The sequence below is a fragment of the Thunnus albacares genome, chromosome 16 (genome assembly GCF_914725855.1).
Source record: "Thunnus albacares chromosome 16, fThuAlb1.1, whole genome shotgun sequence".
Classification (NCBI taxonomy): domain Eukaryota; kingdom Metazoa; phylum Chordata; class Actinopteri; order Scombriformes; family Scombridae; genus Thunnus; species Thunnus albacares.
In genome coordinates, this window is record NC_058121.1 from 19,079,328 (window position 1) to 19,098,148 (window position 18,821).

General features: G+C 39.3%; 1 protein-coding gene and 1 long non-coding RNA gene across 4 annotated transcripts; one reads left to right on the top strand and one right to left on the bottom strand.

The window, feature by feature from the left end:
• Window positions 1-255: 255 nt before the first annotated feature.
• Window positions 256-7,693, bottom strand: LOC122999332. The gene is made up of 3 exons (XR_006407689.1): window positions 7,610-7,693; window positions 2,889-2,935; window positions 256-380 (listed from the first exon to the last, which is right to left on the bottom strand). It is a non-coding gene; the product is annotated as an uncharacterized LOC122999332 (long non-coding RNA).
• Window positions 6,721-17,196, top strand: fermt1 (FERM domain containing kindlin 1). Of its 3 annotated transcripts, none has more exons than XM_044376172.1 (16): window positions 6,721-6,879; window positions 9,485-9,639; window positions 10,305-10,402; window positions 11,211-11,346; window positions 11,485-11,610; window positions 12,855-13,038; window positions 13,167-13,269; window positions 13,380-13,487; window positions 14,465-14,596; window positions 14,775-14,824; window positions 15,263-15,387; window positions 15,843-15,949; window positions 16,082-16,306; window positions 16,410-16,534; window positions 16,645-16,786; window positions 16,922-17,196. In XM_044376172.1, exons 2-16 carry the CDS (start codon window positions 9,489-9,491, stop codon window positions 17,093-17,095), a joined length of 1,986 nt encoding a protein of 661 aa, XP_044232107.1. In that variant the 5' UTR covers window positions 6,721-6,879; window positions 9,485-9,488; the 3' UTR covers window positions 17,096-17,196. The 3 variants fall into 3 exon arrangements, with proteins under 3 accessions (XP_044232107.1, XP_044232106.1, XP_044232108.1); XM_044376171.1 differs by lacking the exon at window positions 6,721-6,879 and adding an exon at window positions 7,531-7,714; XM_044376173.1 differs by lacking the exon at window positions 6,721-6,879 and adding an exon at window positions 9,202-9,377.
• The last annotated feature ends 1,625 nt before the right edge of the window (window positions 17,197-18,821 follow it).

The following is an 18,821-nucleotide window of genomic DNA, read 5'->3' on the forward strand; positions in this document are numbered from 1 at the left end:
CCATTCACAGGATCTCAGCCATGGAAAGTGTTGGTAAAGTAATCCCGCTAGAGTTTATGCGACCTTTTCTAACTCTCAGTACGTCTTTCTCCCCTCGGGCCTTTAAGGCCTGGCCAAAAACAACACTAACCTGCATCAGCTGATACAGGCAGAGGCTACCTACATTTGCATGTTTCAAAATGGCACCCATTCACAACCAGTTGGCAAATTGATGTGGGGAGGAAAGGAACACGCCCTGCTTCCTCTTACCTGTAACTTTAAGGCCAGTGTCAAGGGTTGTTTCTTCCATGTCACTCTGCGGCACAGGACGTGGCGGGACAACATCTAAACGCTTCCGTGCACATATGGCTATATTACCCAACATCCTCTGCATTCAGGACCTGCAAGAAAAGGTGTTCTTTTATCTTCAACAGAATATGGGCAATGTTCCCACTGTGTCTCTATGTGCTCTGACAAACCTAATAAAAGTCAGAGTGTTGCATATGGCTTTATTCAACACATTTGATATTCACTCAGGAACAAAAATGTCAGCTGCTTCAAACTTTCTTGCACACCTGCTGAAACTGACAAAGAAGGTTAGACAGTCAGATATAAACAACAGCATTCCAACATGAATTCTGCCAACAAAAAGGACAGTGAACCCAATTTGTGAAGAAAAGCCATCTATCTGTCTTTCTTTCAATTCTGGACTAGCACAGTCTCTGCCTGAGGTGAATGATCACCATCTATCCATATGGCTGTGTTCATCTATATCTTTTATGCTTCTGGGCAGGAAAAGGATGAAATACTGCCAGTGACAGGTAAAGCAATACTCTGTAATGGAAGTTGTTTTACAGTAGCCACTTTTCAGAAAGAAGTGCAATATTTAAACATGTGATATCCTGTTCCAAACCACGGTTCAGAGCAGCCTCTACTCTAGATGTGAGGGTCACACTGTGCTGACAACCTGTATTTATGGCTATCTGACCTGACATCATGAAAAGTTTTATTTCTATCAGATGTTTCCATGCAAGAAAAGGTGAACAAAAAAAAAGGATATCACTCTTGGCTGTGTCATATGGAAAGTTCAAATGTAATTGAAAATGCATGAACTTTTGCTGAGTGTTCTCACTTCTTTTTCACTTTCTTAAAAACGTTTTTCAGTATTTTGAATTTTTATAGCATTGGCCTTGGCTTAGTAACATTTTTATAAGCTTCAATGGAAATATCCACAAGCGAGGACGTAAGACGCCATTTACTGAAGCACCTATGGCTCCACCCATATAAATAAACAATTCATTTTAGAAATAAAAGAGCCTTTTATACAGAGCCTTCACTGCAGTGCAAGGATTACAAAGTCTATCTGAGGAGAGGTATGAAATATTTAGGCAAATACAGCCACTTTTATCAACACATAGACCATATTTAGTCAACCTGCTCTAAGACATAAATCCTCTGTTGACCATCACACACTTGCCTGACCCACAACAGGACAGAATTTCACACCATTTGTAAAATACATTAGCTGCTAGCTGCCTGTTATCTTATCTTCAGTTTTATTTTTTCATATTCAAACAGGAAAAAGTGTGGAATTTCATGATAGCTGAGGTCAGTGGCTTTTAAAAAAAATCAATTCACATCAATAAAGAAAGAAAAAGAACAAAGACATGAATTTGGCTGCCTCAAAGAGAGAAAAACAAATCAGAGCTGTAACACTTTGCAAGCCATGAGGCAGTGTAGCTTTTGTTCCCCAGAGTCCTGTGCTGTCAAGAGCCTCTCTTCCAGTGCTGTTTCTCAGGCCTCCTGACCCCCTCAGCTCTAGTCCCACAGGATAAGACCAGTGGTTGTGTTGGGTTGCAGGGGTGGGAGCGTCCAAGGGGATGCAGGGGCTGAGGTGAAGGGGATGCGGAACGCCGAGGTGAGCAGTGGTTGGTAACCTTATGAAAACAACACCTTTGAACAGTGTTTACCTCCGAACCCATATTAAGTCATGAATGAGGCCTCCATCGACACGTCAAAGAAGGTGGTGAGGTAAGTTAGTTTCTTGTTGCATTCGTTACCCCCTCATGCTTATCCCACCTCCCCAATACATCCCTAGAAGAACAACCCCCCCACCCCACCCCACCCCCCAAATCATGGGGCTCAGCAGCATGAATGGGTCATTGTGATGCGTCTCCGTCACGGCAGTGAATGTTTTCACTTCCATTTGATCCGTCGGCGAGGCTGCTAATTGGGTAAGCGTGTTCCCAGGTCACCGGGAGGTTTCTCTTTCCATAAATACAGAAAGCCGGCGAAGGCTTCTACAGATGTTGTTTCCCACCCGCTTCCAAGTAGGTTCAGACCAGCTTCAGGCAGTAGATGTAATTTATTGTGTCTAAAACCACAGTCCAAAAATTTTCCTTCTCTCTCTCCTCATCACTCTGAAGACTGCATTTTATCATTCTCCCAGGCACTGTAGTGAAGCTAAGTTGATATTTGTCCTTTCCTTTAGCTTGCACTGTGTTTACCATGTTGCCTTTAGAGCCACAGGTGTCATGATGACATGGACATGGTGTTACTTTGTCTGTACTCTATCCAGGCCTGACAGGTCCAAATGATGTTATTTTCCATGTGCCTGTCCACCAATGACACAGTTTATGAGGCTCAGGGTTTATTTGTTTGTTTTTGTCATGGAATTTACATTTCCTCTCTTACACAAGGGCTCAAGATGTCCTCATGGGCCACTGCTAAACACTCAGCTGGAACAGAGAGCTTAGATAGACTCACAGGCATGTTTGCTTCATTTAATCTGTAGGGTGTGGTCAAAATGGTCAAGTGGTCAAGAGAAACTGTCCTTCAGCTGCAGCACCAAGGTTTAAAACCTTGTGCTGGCAAACTCCCACCATGCTGAAGTGTCCTTGAATACTTACCAAGTCTGGAGCCGTTCTTGTGCAGCTGAATCTGACATCTGTCTTCCCTGGATGGGACAAATAAAAAGACAATTTCCCCACTTGAACAATAAAATATGAAATCATCAAATCAAAAATGAGACACTGCTTAAGATACCTGAGATGGTTTGTGGTATTTTTTTCTGGTATGGTTTGCTAATCACGACCTAGAAAGCCAGAGCAGCAAGTGATATGACATAAACTGAGAGTTACTCAAAACTATTTCATTGGTATTACTTTGGTAATTTTCATGCTGTAATAACTAGAGTGGCAATTGTCAGCTCCTGTTATCTTCCTTTAAGAAAAATATCATGCAATAAAGGGAATAATGATCTTTTTCCAGTTAATAGACTAGAATTTGCCCAAGATGGCAGCTGTATGGTTCAGCCCATGCCATAAAATACACACATGTTAAAAAAAAACAAAACAAAAACAAAACACTGAGTTAAAGTAAACAGTAGTCCATTTCTAACCCAAAGACATGAAGCACCTTTCTCTCAAATCTGGCTCACAAATTTAGGGTCTTTCTCTCCTCCAACTCTGGTATGGTGTAATGGCGCCACTATGTGGCAGCAACAGAACTTTATTAATATATTGTGTGAGGTTGTCCTGGATGAAAGAAAATATCTGTCCATTAATAGTCATAGGACCGCCTCTACTAATCAATCATCCAGTTTAACTGAATGATGTCAAGTTGTTTATTAATGTCTCTCTGCAGATGAATTCAGTCATGCAGAATGAACTCTTACAGAACAAAGCATATTTGTGAATATAACTGCGATGCTAGAGATATGACTATCATTTTCCAGTTACATGCCTCTTGACAAACCATACAAATGACTAAACAACTAAAAATGTCTACGTCCACTAAGACTCAAATGACAGAATTTTTGTGTGCCCTATTATGGACATTTAAAGCACGATAAACTAATTTTTCATCTTTTTTCCTCTGTCTATTCTTTGTTTTTCTATAATTTGGAGGTGAAATTGAGTGTTGTCTAATGCACACCTGGTGGAGGGGTGCACAGGAAAATGAAATCATGCAGGAGAAAGTAATTTGCATGTAATTTAGGCATCAGATACCCAGCTAAATGTCAAATTATGACAGAAAAGTTGCATTTTCAGTAAACTTAATGTTGATGATGTCATTTGTCATTGTCATTTTTTCATAATTGAGACATTTATTTTTAAATGTAACCCATTATTTTTTTTGTTTTATGTGTTGTCAATCTGTGCTCAAGCTGCCTTATTACCCCGTTTGGGACTTAATCTCATTTATCTTTTCCATTTAAATACATGAGGACCTTATCTAGTGTTCATACTATGTGTTTTGCTCAAGTACCAACCAAGATAAACACATAGTGTGTGTTCTTATGAAAAGAAACCAGGGGGTGGCAGGCTTCACACATGGGCTCACTTTATGACCAAGTAAATGACTGTAACAGAAGAAGCCCACATCATGAAAAAACACCTACATATTAAAAGTTACAAAACTGGCTATAACTCAGCTGGTTGTCAGCATAACACCATCTGTTCAAAAATGGTAAAAACAAAAGGTAAAAAAAAAATGCTAGCTATCAGTTTAATTGATGTGTTATTGTAGTTTCTTAAGTTGGCAATATTACCATGTGGAGAAGACAAACTCTGATGATTCATCTTGATTTACTCATTGGGAGAGATGTGGGCATTAAGGAAGGTGGGCTGATTCATCTGCTCACCTTCCAGTATACCAGTAAGTTATTATTCATCACGTTGTGGGATTGTTTCTTTAAATCCACTTCAACTGGAGAAACAGCCCTGATATGATATTTTCACATCACCTATACTTTTAAGCCCTTCGAGTTTGTGATGATTGGTCAAGATTAAAGGTAAAGATTTTAACTTTGTATTTTGACATACAGAGCAACTGCTCTATATGATTGTCACTTATTTGCTGCATGTATAATTAGGGATTGTGTGTTAATTTCTTATAGGGGTATGCCAGCAATTTATTAGTGCAAGTCCCCAATTTATTGGGGGACTTGTAAGGACATATTTGAAAAAAGAATGATAAAAATCAAAGTAGCACAGGCTGAGATATCCTGGCTTTTAGTCCCTATAGGTCAAGCTCAAAACCTGCTGAATCCTACACTTCACCATGATTATTTTTATTTAAAACTTTTATATAAAACTCATGTCATTGCCACAGAAACAAGTGGCTCACACAACTGTTTCCACAGGCTGAGTGGTACTCCCTATGACTAATAAGCTTACAATTATTCATAATATTGGTGGACTGGCCCTTGTGTCTAAACATTGTGCATGGCTGTGTTGTGCATGGCCCCAGTTAAATAAACTAATAAACTAACCTAATTGACCAAACACTGCACACTTGCATAAACATGTATTCACACATCTAGTCTGGTATCAGTCCATTAATCTGTGATTAGCCAGTCATAATCAACCAATCAAAGGTTTAAATCAAATGTATCTCACCTATTTGGTTCAGTTCAGTTGAATTGGTATTTTCACATCACAAGCCGTAATCAATAAAATATAAACATAGGTGTTAAAGAGCCAGTGTGTAGGATTTATGGGGATCTATTGGCAGAAGTGGAATATAATATTCAAGTATGTTTTAATTAGTGTATAATCACCTGAAATATGAATCGTTGTTTTACCTTAGAATCAGCCCTTTATATCTACAGAGGGAGCGGGTCCCCTTCCATGGAGCCAGAACAGACAAACCAAATGCTGGCTCTAGAAAGGGCCTTTTGTGTTTTTTGTGAATTTCGTGGCCACTGTAGGTTCTCCAACACACTTGGAAGGGGGAAGGGGGAGGGGAGGGGATATCAGTTGGTTGCATCTGCAACCATGGATGTATACAGAGAACTGGATACAGCGTTGGAGATGGGGCCCCATTCATGAAGCCAAAAAAGTTCAACTTCTTCTGCATTGTTTCCACATCTGTAGGGCACATAGAACAAGCGCACTAGTGCCGTTTGCCAGCCAAGCCAGCTACTTCCAGTTTAGCCCCCCAGTTAACTTGAATGGGGATAAAACAATGAAATTGCGTGGCTCTTCTAGACTTTTGAAATGTGATCAGACCAAACGGATCAAATTCTGAGGTGAGTCATTTCGCGGGGGTTGTGATGCTCAAAAAAAAAATCCTCTGATTTACAGACGTCTCTTTCACAACGTAAGTCCAAGGGAAAAAGTCTTTTTGGGCGAAATAGCATCACATGATGCTGTAATTAAACCAGAAGTGAAAAACTTTGGTGTTATCCTCGACTCTGAATTGAATTTTAGAAGTCATATCCACAACGTTACAAAAATAGCTTTCTATCATTTAAGAAATATTGCAAGAGTCAGACCCTACCATACTTTGGAAGATGCCAAGAAACTCACTCATGCTTTTGTTTTTTCATGCTTAGATTATTGTAATGCACTTTATGCTAGTTTGTCAAATAAAACCATTGATTGGCTGCAACGCGTTCAAAATTCAGCAGCAAGAATTTTAACCAAAACTAAGAAAAGGGAACATATTACACCAGTATTAGCATCATTGCATTGGCTACCTGTAACATTGAGGATAGATTTTAAAATTCTTTTACTTGTTAACGCTGTTGTTAAATGTACCACAAATACAATGCAAAAAGTATGGTGAGTCAGCTTTTTGCAGCTATGCAACAAAGATCTAAAACAAACTCCCACCACATATTAGACAAGTATCCTCTGTTGATATTTTATTCTGTTGAAGCAACTCAAAACTTATTTTTATGGTCTTGCTGTTTTTACCACCGTTTTTATCTTATCTCTCGATGATTTTACTTCTTTTCATCTTCTGACCTCTTTGTAGTATAGGCGTAGCCTTAGCCGTTGTTATTGTTAGTGTGTTTTCAGTTCATGAAAGTTAATTGTAACATTTTGGTCTTGTTCAGTGTTTGTTTGTACTAAAAGACGCACTAAGGAGTCAGGTGTTCAGTTTTTCCCGGTAAGTCCATTTTATTTTAATGGTCTTAAGCCCGTTTTTCGCTAGCGAAAATTAGCACTAGCATTAGCATTATCACACTTAACCATAAATTTTTAATGCACTGTTCCAACCAAGTTGGCAGCTAGTTAGGGTCAGCTCAACCCTCTCGTCCAAGTATAGTCACGTCTGGCTTCAAAAATCCAAGATAGTGACGGTCAAAATGCAGAACTCAAGGCCTCAAACCAATGGGCGACATCACAGTAGCTACGTCCAGTATTTTTATACAGTCTATGTTCACAGCCTGGCACTATTCCTGGGGGCTTGTCTGCAACCTCACCACTAGATACCAGTAAAACCTACACAATGGTCCTTTAAAGGAAAATTTTAATTTAGGCCAACTAAACTGTTGCTAACTGCTATTTTCTTTTTGTCCCCTTTTTAAATTTTGGTTAATTTATAATGTAAAGAAGACTAATACACAAATATTTTTGTTTCAGCTATGCTCAATGTTTTCCAAAGTGTATTAGCTTATTTCATTGTTATGTTGCCAATAACACAGTATAACAAGGGAGTAAAATCATTAACACAAAGCAAACATTGTGTATGTTGATGTTAGCTGATTTTGAGGTAACGTTGCTCATTACCACAGAGTGAAATTTATTATACCCCGAAAAATTTACAACTGTGTGAACACAGCCCCACCTTTGCTCAACAGTTGTTCCCTCTGATGATCTCCTCCTCTCTGACTTACCTGTCTGAACGGGGCGTGTTCAACTCCTAAAGGAGCCTTATTCCTTATCCGTTTTTACTTCACAAGTTTCTAGGAATACTCACCGACAGGAAACTTTCAATCAAGGTAAAAGTGGTTTCTTGACTTCTACGAAATTGCGGCGGGAAAAACATTAACGTTAGTTTTATCAGCTGGGTTTTTTTTTTTTTTTTTTTTTTTTTTGTTTTGTTTTTAAAAGCAGGATTTTCGTGTCCTTGGCGGGGAAAAAACACATCATATAATGATTCAGCGATGATTCAGTCGTGTTAGATTTTATAGCCTTTCTGTGATAAGAGCATAATCATAAAATCATAAAAAGCTGGAATCACATCGTGGGGTCAAGAGATAAGGCTTTTATGGTGATTGCGACCAGCAGTGTCACTGTCAGTTTGATGTTTCTGACCATTCGCCTTGGTATGAATTATTAATTTATTTATGTATTGTGCTTTTGGCCATTATGTCTCTTGTTTGTGCAGTTGGTTTGTAAAGAAGGGTATTGTATTGGGGTTGTTGTATTTCGGTCTTTTCCCAGTCCTGCTTGCCTTCTTGAAAGTCCACTCCTTTAATTCAGGTTTGAATGGATTTTGAACTTTAACAGGTTTAGATTTAGATTAAAGCCTCCTTAACGTGGTTCACATAACTTTTAAGGATTTAGAATATCAGACCTCTGTAAAGCATTTTTAAGAGGCCTATATTGGACTTTTCTGTATGCTGATGGCTGTTTGGATTATGATGAGCCCCAAATTACATCACTGCTCCTTCTAACATTTTTATGGTATTATTTTGTAATAATTTGTGAGTCAAATCATCACACTCTGACACATCTCAACAAGCCTTCTTCCCTCAGCAGACACGCAAGCTGAAACTTTTAACTGCACCCTACAGCTGCATAGGGAGGGAGCAGCACAAAGAGAGCAGAGTGTGTTCATTAAACCTAGCCTCCTGGCAACACTGCTTCACACAGCATATACTCTTCCACTGTGTTACCCATGACAAATGAGACAGATGCAACCAGTATTTCTGTAATAACTCGGGTCTAGACTAATGTGCGTGAATGAGTTTGCATCGTTTTGTTTGCCAATTTTTCAGATCTGAATGAAGGGAGATTGGTGCAGTATGTGGAGATTGTTGTTTTGCGTGGTCTCTCCTGCACCAGATTCGTGTCCCTGCTCGTCACACATTCCACAGCTACCACCCCTCTCCTCCTCCTCCTCCTCCTTCTCCTCTTCCCCTCCTCTATCCTTTCCCACCTGCCTGATGTCTTTAAGTCTTTGTCAAAATGAAAATGCAACAATCCACCACCATACTTGTGCCTCGCTCTCTGTTAGCTCTACAGCTGTGTCGTTTCTGCTGTGTTTACCGTTTGCTCTGCAGCCTCATCTCTTTTTCCTGGTGGCACCAGCCAGTGAATCTGCCAGCCTGTGTGTTCGCTGATATCTTATTTATAAATGAATTGGCTGAGAGGAGTACTTAGGGGGCTGCAGTATCATTGCAGAGATACTGCAGAAGAAGCAGCGTGAAAATCATTTCCATTGGTGGCCAGTTAAGACAAGAAACATTTAGAGATCTGTGTTTATTAACTGCTGGCCATGTTAATTTGGATGTTCCCACGGGATGTAGAGAAACACTTAATCTACTGACTCATGCTTTAATCCCAGATGTTTCCTAATCTTCAAAACAAAGGAAAGCAAGAAAGGAATCTACATATTTTAGTGGGATTCCCCCACCATGGATCTAATTAGAGACAGCAGTAGGTTTTTCTTTCCAATATTCCTTGTGGTGTTCCTTTGTTGATGGGGATATCTAAACCTAGTTTTGTGATCTATCCACTGCCTCACCTCTGTCTTTTGATGACAGGGCCATGATCACAGCTGCAGAATATGGAGACACATCATGGGAGCTGTCCGTGCATGTGGATCAAAAAGACGGGGATGAGTCCATGAGATTTAAACTGAGAGTGAAGGGTGATTTGCACATTGGAGGCCTCATGCTTAAACTGGTGGAGAAGATCAGTAAGTAAAAATCTATCCTTGTGCAGCCAATCTACAGCCTGTATCCACTCGTTGAAGTACCCTCGAGAAAGGCACCAAAACTCTAAAGCTTACATTTAAAGGAGTCCATTTTGGTTTGATTACCTGGTAAAAAAAAAAAAAAATCTTTAATCCTTTGTTTTATGCTTAGATCTCCCTCTGCTGCACTGCCAGGTCTGTAATTCAGTCAAGCCACACCCTTGTTTGCCCTACATTTTTCTACACTGCAGCGCCAATGTTTTACCACAATGCCTTAGTTTGCTCTAGGGGCCAAAGTTCAGAGTCTAATCTGATACAATGCCCTGGAAGCAAGAGAGAATTAATATCAAGGCGGCAAGGTGGTTTAAGGAACAAGGGATATAATAGATGACTAAGTATTTTGTCATCAACAGACAGATCTCAGACTATGATGGCAGTTAGACTCATAAGACCACACTTTAATCATGCACATCCACCCACACAGTGGGTACAGGAAGTTTGCGTTGTTAGCAACAGTAGTTGTATGAAGAATAAAAGACAGAGCTCCACCTCAAGAAAACTTGACGTGTAAATGTGTGCAATAACTTTGGGGTGTGTACTACTCTTCAAACTTGCTATGTGACAGTAATATAGTAGTAATATGTTTTACTTAATCTGTCTGTCTGCAGAAGCCCCTCAGGACTGGTCAGACCATGCCCTGTGGTGGGAACAGAGAAAATGCTGGCTGCTGAAGACCCACTGGACCTTGGACAAATATGGAGTTCAGGTATTATGGATGCCAAATTGAACATTTCAACTCCCAAAACATACAAAATTCCCCATGAAATGTATTCATAGAAAGATGGAAAACTATTTGAATACCCATGGCACAGTAGAATTCTCCAGTCAAAGCCGTAATAATTAAATTCAGTGTTAAATTCTGGCTAATTGTGTATGCCACCCTTGCAAGGTGCTACATAAAATCATACCCTGTTTTTTATTAACCTCTTCAGCCCAGCCAGAAACATCTGTTCAGTCTATCATTCAAATGCAAGTCGTACAGCCAGGCATTGTTCTAGCCCGAACATTTTTTCTTTAAAATTCTGGTTAAGATCTCACTGTTAACAAAGAAACCAACTTCTTTGTGCGGACCAATTAGGGAGACAAAATTAGAGCAATGCAGTTACTATTTAAAGTAGTGGTTCAGCCAGTGTTGATGTACTGTAGCCAATTTCCTCATATGAAGAAAACACATAGTTGTGGGTTGGGTTTAAATAGACACAAGTATTTTAATGTGTCCGAATTCCCCTTGAAAATAAGCTTACTTCTATTGTAGGTGACCATTACCTACATTGCATGTGTAATGTAGGCAACACATGCGTCTCTTCATACTACATTTTCCCTCTGTGCATACATTTCACAAATCATTCCAGCATGATACCAAATGTGAAAAAAACTAGCATAAAGTGACAGGGGAAGTTGCTCTACACCCAGACAAGGTTACAAGATCACCAGCACAATAGGGAAGGAGAGAGTATAAATACATGGATGCTGCAAGTGTAGTTCATATGATTTAAAATTGTTTTGTTACACAGGCGGACGCTGACCTGCGCTACACACCCCAGCACAAACCCCTTTTGTTGCAGCTCCCCAATATGAAAACCATCAAAATGACTGTCAGCTTCTCCTGCGTTGTCTTCAAGACGGTGACAGAGATCTGTCAAATACTCAGTAAGTGTCTTCTGTTCTATTTGATTAAAGTGCCCCTCTGCCCTTGTTGCTTTTGTTATGATTTTATGTCTTATACAGAAATAACCTTGATATATCTTTCCTGATCCCTCACACTTTCTCCTCTTCGTTCCATCCCAGACATCAGGAGGCCAGAGGAACTGTCCCTGCTAAAGCCTCCAGATGATCCCTCCAAGAAGAAGAAGAAGAAAGACAAGAACTCGGCACACAATGACATCTGGGACATCGATTTACCCGGAGGATCAGGTACTGTGAAATACATGGCTGTTTCTTAATATGGCTTTAAAAAAAATCACAGCACAGCAGCACCTAATACTGTGTCAAAAGCAATCTGCAGCATTTCTGAAAAGATTCAGGCTAATACTCAAACGGTCATAAGAAAAAGATGCAACATATGAAGCGCAACATGATTAAAAATTCATATCAGTACTAAGAGCACAAGTGTATCAGTTTATCTTGTTAGATAAACTGATACACCTGAGCTCTCAAATCACAGTTTACATTGCATTAATTGCTGGAACTGAGCCATCATTATGGTTATTAGTTCCACCTGTGCTTTTCCTGCTATGACAAGTCAAAATGTCTGCTGTGAAAAAGTTCTATGAATCTAATTCATTTGGGAACAACAAAGTACTTTGATGCTAGCAAGGCTATCAATGTTAAGTTTAGCGAGATTTATTTATGCATGTATTTATTGCTTTTTTTAAGGGAGGCATGACAGAAATGCTTTGGGCTTGACAATATGATCTAAAATTTATCTCACAGCACATTTGAATTATATACATATATTTTTTTTTATTTATTTATTTTTTTAAATACATGACTGCATAATATTTCCCTCTTCATGTTGGCTTATTTCTGATTTGTTTTGTTTTTAAAGATTCTGGTCTACTGGACTGAATTGTGGGCTGACTGAGTGTTTGAACTTACCCATTATGATATGATACCCATTAAGACTGGATAGGAGTTACTTTTGCTGGAGCAGGAGGAGCAGAAATGAGGAACATCTATGAATCGTACTGCTGAGATTTGACAGGCCACAGTTTTCATCAGTGAGATCAGAAAGAATTGTTCAGTATCCTGCCATGTTCTTAAGGATTTCCCTAACACACTCTTTTGTGCACGCTCACACACGCATACAACCACAGCCGCACTTCTTTGCCCTGTGAACATCCAGTACAGATACCACACCAGCATTAACTCTAATTAAGACCTTTGATATCTGCCTTCTTTAATGTCAAGTTATAACTTGGAGCTGTATTTTGTTTTCATGAGCCTTAACTTTTCTGTCAAACTTCTCATGTGAGAGTTGTAAGAGTTGTCTTTTCAAACTCTGACACCTCCTATGCTATTTGACAGGGAGCTGATCTGGAATCGAAATGCCTTTCCGCATCAAATTCCTTAAAATTCCCTGTTAATATGAAGATATGCTGAATCTTAGCATTTTTTGGGAAACTCTATTTTAATTCATTTAATTATCCTCAAACAAGGCGCAATGTACAGTAAGACCATGACGGCAACCTACGACCCAGAGAACGGGATGCCAGTGTCTGCCACGAGCCTTTGGTTTGGAGAAAACCCTTTAGCTGAATGCCTGCCCAACTTGCCACCTGCTGAGCTGGCCAAGATATACCAGCCACTCTCGCTGGTGGACAAAGCAATCAACAATGCAGGGTAGATGAAATGTTTAAATGAACTTTTCACTGGAACCTTTCAATGATAGTTTGATTCATAACTGGCAGTGTTATACATTTTGGATGATATTTCTATCCACAGCTCATCTGATTGGTTGTGATTTACAGGTGGTTGGACTCATCTCGTTCTCTTATGGAACAAGACATTCAAGATGAGGACAAGCTATTGCTACGCTTTAAGTACAATGTCTTCTTTGACCTCAACCCTAAAGTAAGACACCCAAAATTTGTCCTTGACAAAAAAAATAAATAACTGCAGTCCTGGTTTGAAGCTGTTGAACTAAATTTGAGTGTATGTGGACTCATGTTTTTGTTTTTTAGTATGATGCTGTCAGGATAACCCAGCTGTATGAACAGGCTCGCTGGTCCGTCCTGCTGGAGGAGATAGATTGCACTGAGGAAGAAATGCTGATGTTTGCTTCACTGCAGGTGAACATGAACCCATCGCAGTTATAAAAGGGTTATAAGGTGCTGTTTGTATTTCAGATGGAAACATGGCACTGGCAGAAGCTAGTTCCCTTCACTAAGACCTTCCTGCTTTGCTCTGTCAGGGCTAACCACTATCCCACTGTATCACCTAATAATAACTCTACAAAGTCCATTATAAATGTACTGGTATAACTGGAGAACTGCTAAAACCTCGACCTTTAGCACTGTAAAACTGATGACAGATATATATTCACAGATAATACACATGGTGATGAAAGCTAAACACTTGCAAGCATTTTTATATTTCAGAAGTAAACTTGCTTATGGTGCTAATTATAAAAATCCTGATTCAAACTGGCTTGTAATCATGAACCACAATTCTCTGGGGGAACAGTAATGTGGACCAAATTAGCTTTAAGTATACACTATGTGTGTCTGGAAACTCAGAATATTATCCATCCAGGCGAGCAGGCTTGGTGTTTAAATCCGTATGAGGACGTGTCAAGACATGAGGAAAATCCCCATGGAGAGGGAGGATGGGAGGTACAGGCGGAGGCATAGAAAGAGAAGTATAGGGAGCGAAACTGAGTAGCGGGAAAAGTAGTAATGTAAGAATTCAAGCTCCCCATTCTGCTATATTTGCTATAAGGAATTAATGATAATGGCTGGAAAGTTTCAGCCCATTTCTGATCCGTTCATCTGTTATTTTGCAACCATTGGGACAGTGATTCAGAAATCACAGTGATTCAAAAGGAGATTAGTATTGCACTCACCTACACATTGGTGCAATGGCTGGCACACAGGGATCTGCTCAAACCTTACTCTGACTCATGCCATGCTTGCATAACCTCTTAAGTCATGTCGGAGAACATCATAATAACTTATACTTGCAAAACTAAATGTTAGATCATTGTTATTAGGAAATTAAGTTCAGAGTTTTCATATCAGGAGTAAAAACTTTTTTTTTTTTTTTCCAGTATCACATTTGTAAACTGACAATGTCAAATGAGCCACTGGACCACTCCAACGAACCAGAAATAGATGAAGTAGAGGCCGCCCTATCCAACCTTGAGGTGACACTTGAAGGTGGACACACAGACAGAATTCTGGTAAACATTTTTTTGGACTGAATATTGACTGTAATTTTAATGTTTTCAGGTCTGTTACAGTAGAACACCTGTTTTTTAAGCCGGAGTTGATAGGTAGGCCTCCGCTGATTGCATGTCTCAACATGGTGATGTCACAAGAGGACATAAGATAATTGACAGTTGTTTGTCCCCCCTCTAGGAAGACATTACAGACATTCCAGAGCTGGCAGATTCCCTCCGGCTGTTTAGGTAAACCCACCTTTATTCATTATACTGTATCTATTATATTAAGTCAGAAGATGCCATTGTCAATTACTGATGTAAAAATCTCAAAAATACCTGTCTTTTTTTTGGTCCTTGAAATCTTTGCCTAATGTAGTGGTTTGCAAGATAAGTTTGAAGATGATTTAGTGGACAGGGGAGAAGCATTTATACTTTTTGTCTGATTTTGCTTTTATCTTACGATGGCCTCTAGGCCAGCTGATATTTAATCAAAAGAGACAACCTGAGAAGGCAAAATATTCTTGTGTTGAGCAGCTCACACTCTGAATATGTAGCCTGTGCTATTTTTTGAATTTGCCTCATAACCCCCCTAGTCGCCTGGCTTATACTCAGATAAGATCACAGACTGTATTGCGAGCAAAAACAATGATTTTTTTTCTCTTCTTTTTTTCTGTCTTAACTCAGACCAAAAAGACTGACACTCCGGCCTTACAAAGAGTACTGGTTTGTATTCAAGGATACCACCATCTCCTACTACAAGAACAAGGAGACCTCCAACGGAGAACCCATAGAGCAGTTTCACCTTCGAGGTCAGGGGAAGGGAATGATGTGAAAAACAGTGTTTATTGTGTGCTGTATTATTGATGAATAACATTCAATTTAAGCATTCCCATGATGTGTAATTATGACTTTGGGCAGCCCAGTGAGCATGAGCCATTCTCTACAAAGTCTAGAAATACTTTGTAATAAATGAAATGTTATATAAATGTACAATTTAGATATGGAGGTGCATATGCAAATATTAAACATAATACTGTAGATAATGGGTGAGACAAACTGCTCCCTCGTGTTATTGATCATTAGGAAAAAGCATTCAGTGTTGACTACCATTGTCCAAACTAGCATCTAAATTCAGTCGTATTCTCGTTTAAGCTACAACCACAATAATAGCTTTTTTCTGTGGTAATACCAGCAGATCTACTGTATCTTGCTGCAGTGCCTCTAATGCTAAAGTCAGGATATTTTCCTCCTGTTCATTTGACAGGCTGTGAGGTAGTCCCCGATGTCAACGTCACAGACAAGAAGTTTGGCATCAAGCTCCTCCTGCCAGTTGCTGATGGGATGAACGAGGTGTACATCCGATGTGACAATGTAAGGCCACACTCATCTGCATGCTTATGATTTTCTTTTCCTGTGTTAACCTCTTTTTCATTTTCCTGCAGGTTGTGCATATATAAGCATAAGGCTAATTTGTTATTGCACTGTGATTTCATTCTGCTGCAGGAAACACAATATGCCAAGTGGAAAGCAGCATGTATCCTAGCCTCCAAAGGCAAGACAATGGCCTACAGCTCCTACAAGTCAGAAGTGAAGAACATCCAGTCGTTCTTGCAAATGAAGAGCCTGGCGCCCCCTCCTGGCCATGCAGCTCCCGACCTTGACGCTATGGACATGAATGCTGAGTGTTTTGTTTCCCCACGCTACGCCAAGAAGCACAAGACCAAACAGGTCTGTTGAAAAGCTACGTGCAACATACTTGACATTGCCAACAGCATCAGCGTTACATCACTTAATATATTTACTAAATCTGCCTCTGGTGATTTTTTTCAAGCTGACAGCACGAATCCTGGAGGCCCATCAGAACATAGCACGGTTGTCCCTAATGGAGGCCAAGATGCGCTTCATCCAGGCCTGGCAGTCACTCCCAGAGTTTGGTATCAACTACTACATTGTTAGGTACGGTGCATATATTTAGGTATAATAAACATACAACTGGTGACTTACTTCAACATCTGCATATTATTCATGAATGATAATTTGAGGGGTTCTCTTTTTATGTGCTCCAGATTTAAGGGCAGTAAGAAAGATGAGATTCTTGGGATCTCATACAATCGTCTGATTCGTCTTGACATGTCCTCTGGCCTGCCTGTCACTACGTGGAGGTTCGCCAATATGAAGCAGTGGAACGTCAACTGGGAGATAAGACAGGTGTGGGATTATTGTGCTATATGTTATGATGTCAGCTGTCTTCTCCTTCTTCTTTGTTTGGGTATCGGGGTGGATTGGAAAAGGAATGAGTAGTCAAAACAGTTTTTGTTTATTATCTATTGTGTCTTATTTCAGGTGACCATAGAGTTTGACCAGAATGTGACAATAGCCTTCTGCTGTTTGAGCTGTGACTGCAAGGTGGTCCATGAGTTCATTGGCGGTTACATCTTCCTCTCCACACGATCTAAAGACCAGAACGAGACGCTAGATGACGAACTGTTCCATAAACTTACTGGAGGCCAAGAATGAGCTAAAACATAAGCCAGTGCGTCTTATAATATTTCTGTCTTTTATTTACATGCATCTTACAATGTTGTAAGAGTGAATAGTGAATTCTGAGTTAAAAAATTAAAGGGTTTTTTTATATTTCACAACTTGTCTAACATTTGTTCATCTGCTGAAACACAAAGAGCACTGGGTTTTAATACTGAAGGTAAAAAAATGTAACTTTAAAGAAATGAGCTTTGTTTCTCGCAAGGATGAAATGTAATTTCAAAAATATTCTATGCTTGACAAACACGATTCATGGTAAATATTACAGTTTGTTTATTTTACATTTATGTTCATGTTAATGTGACATGGAAATGTTATACTTTACTGCTACTGTATAGAATTCCTATTCTGCCTTATATACCTTATACAGCACCTTTGAGGATGTCTTGGATTAATGAAGGACTTCATAAATTATGCAACTTACAACCTGCTTTCAGAAAATACCTCAAGATATTCTTAGTTCTTAGAAACCTCCAGATCAGCTGCAATTCTGGTGCTTTAATTACTGCTTTTTCAACTCTTTATGGTGACTGAGCCTTCGTATTTATAATCTCATGGCATAATATCTGTAAATACTGTTTAAACTGAATTACTTTAGGGTACTCATTGCCCTGTACTGAATAGCAGTCACGACCATAGACTGGTCACAACATTTGACACATTGACCCCACAATGAAAATGCTGACAAAACTTCACACCAACTTAAAACTATAACTGACCTACTAAGTTTGGACACAACGACTTTGTCTTAGTTGAGACTTGCTAGTTAGTAACTATGTCTCTCAGGTTGCATCATTTATTTCAATTTGACCAACTTATTACATAATTTCTTGTGCAGTGCAAGATGCTCTCTTTTGCTGTTTCAACTGCCACACTGTGATACACTAGTAATGGGCAGGTGGAGTTGGCACACTGTTTAAAAGCAGTTAGAAAACACCAGATTGCAGCCTCAGAAAGGCACATTATATGCACCCACCCAGGCTGGGTGCACACCTGCCACCCTACAAACCATTAACTGAAACGCAATTCGGCAGTATCGGCTCCCATGTTGATAGATAGGAAGTTAAGTGTATTCATTGACACAAAATCCAGTTTACATTCGACATATTTCTCAGAAATGTATCATGCAAGAATCTAAAAGCAAGTCTTGACAAATATTGATGCTTCATCTAACCTGACTTGCATGTAAACTGGACTTTGTTATATTTTTTAAAATATGAAATAATTGGTATACTTTGCAATATATTTCATTTATTTGGTATATTAATTGTACAGTAAGAGTAACAGTACAGTAAGAAAAACATATTTGGAAAATTTGTCCTCTCAGATACCATATATAATATATACAATATATCAGTTTCAAAGACACAAATAATGAAACTTACTACTTGTACTGTTTAGTATGACTTTAGATTTAAAAGGAGTGCTGTATGGTCCTATCTTCTCTTTACTAAGTTGACATGTTGACATGTTTACCATGATTAAGTCATGTAAATGGCAAACCTGGGATATCCACCACTCCTCACATCCATGGTTATAACAATAGACAACTAGTTACATCTCAGTAAAACCCTTTTCTCCCGTTTGGAAAGCTCAACTCTCCGTTCTTAGCGCCCCCTCCCTTCTGTAAAGATGGTACATTTCGAGAATTGGATTCAATTGAAGTCTATGTGTATCGACTACTCTGAAATCTACACTTATA

Coding starts and splice junctions, on each gene's coding strand:
- fermt1 (XM_044376172.1), top strand. CDS start 9,489: ATGATCACAGCTGCAGAATATGGAGACACATCATGGGAGCTGTCCGTG. Junction 13,488..14,464: donor TGATGTTTGCTTCACTGCAG/GTGAACATGAAC, acceptor TTTTTTTTCCAG/TATCACATTTGTAAACTGAC. Junction 16,535..16,644: donor ATCAACTACTACATTGTTAG/GTACGGTGCATA, acceptor TATGTGCTCCAG/ATTTAAGGGCAGTAAGAAAG.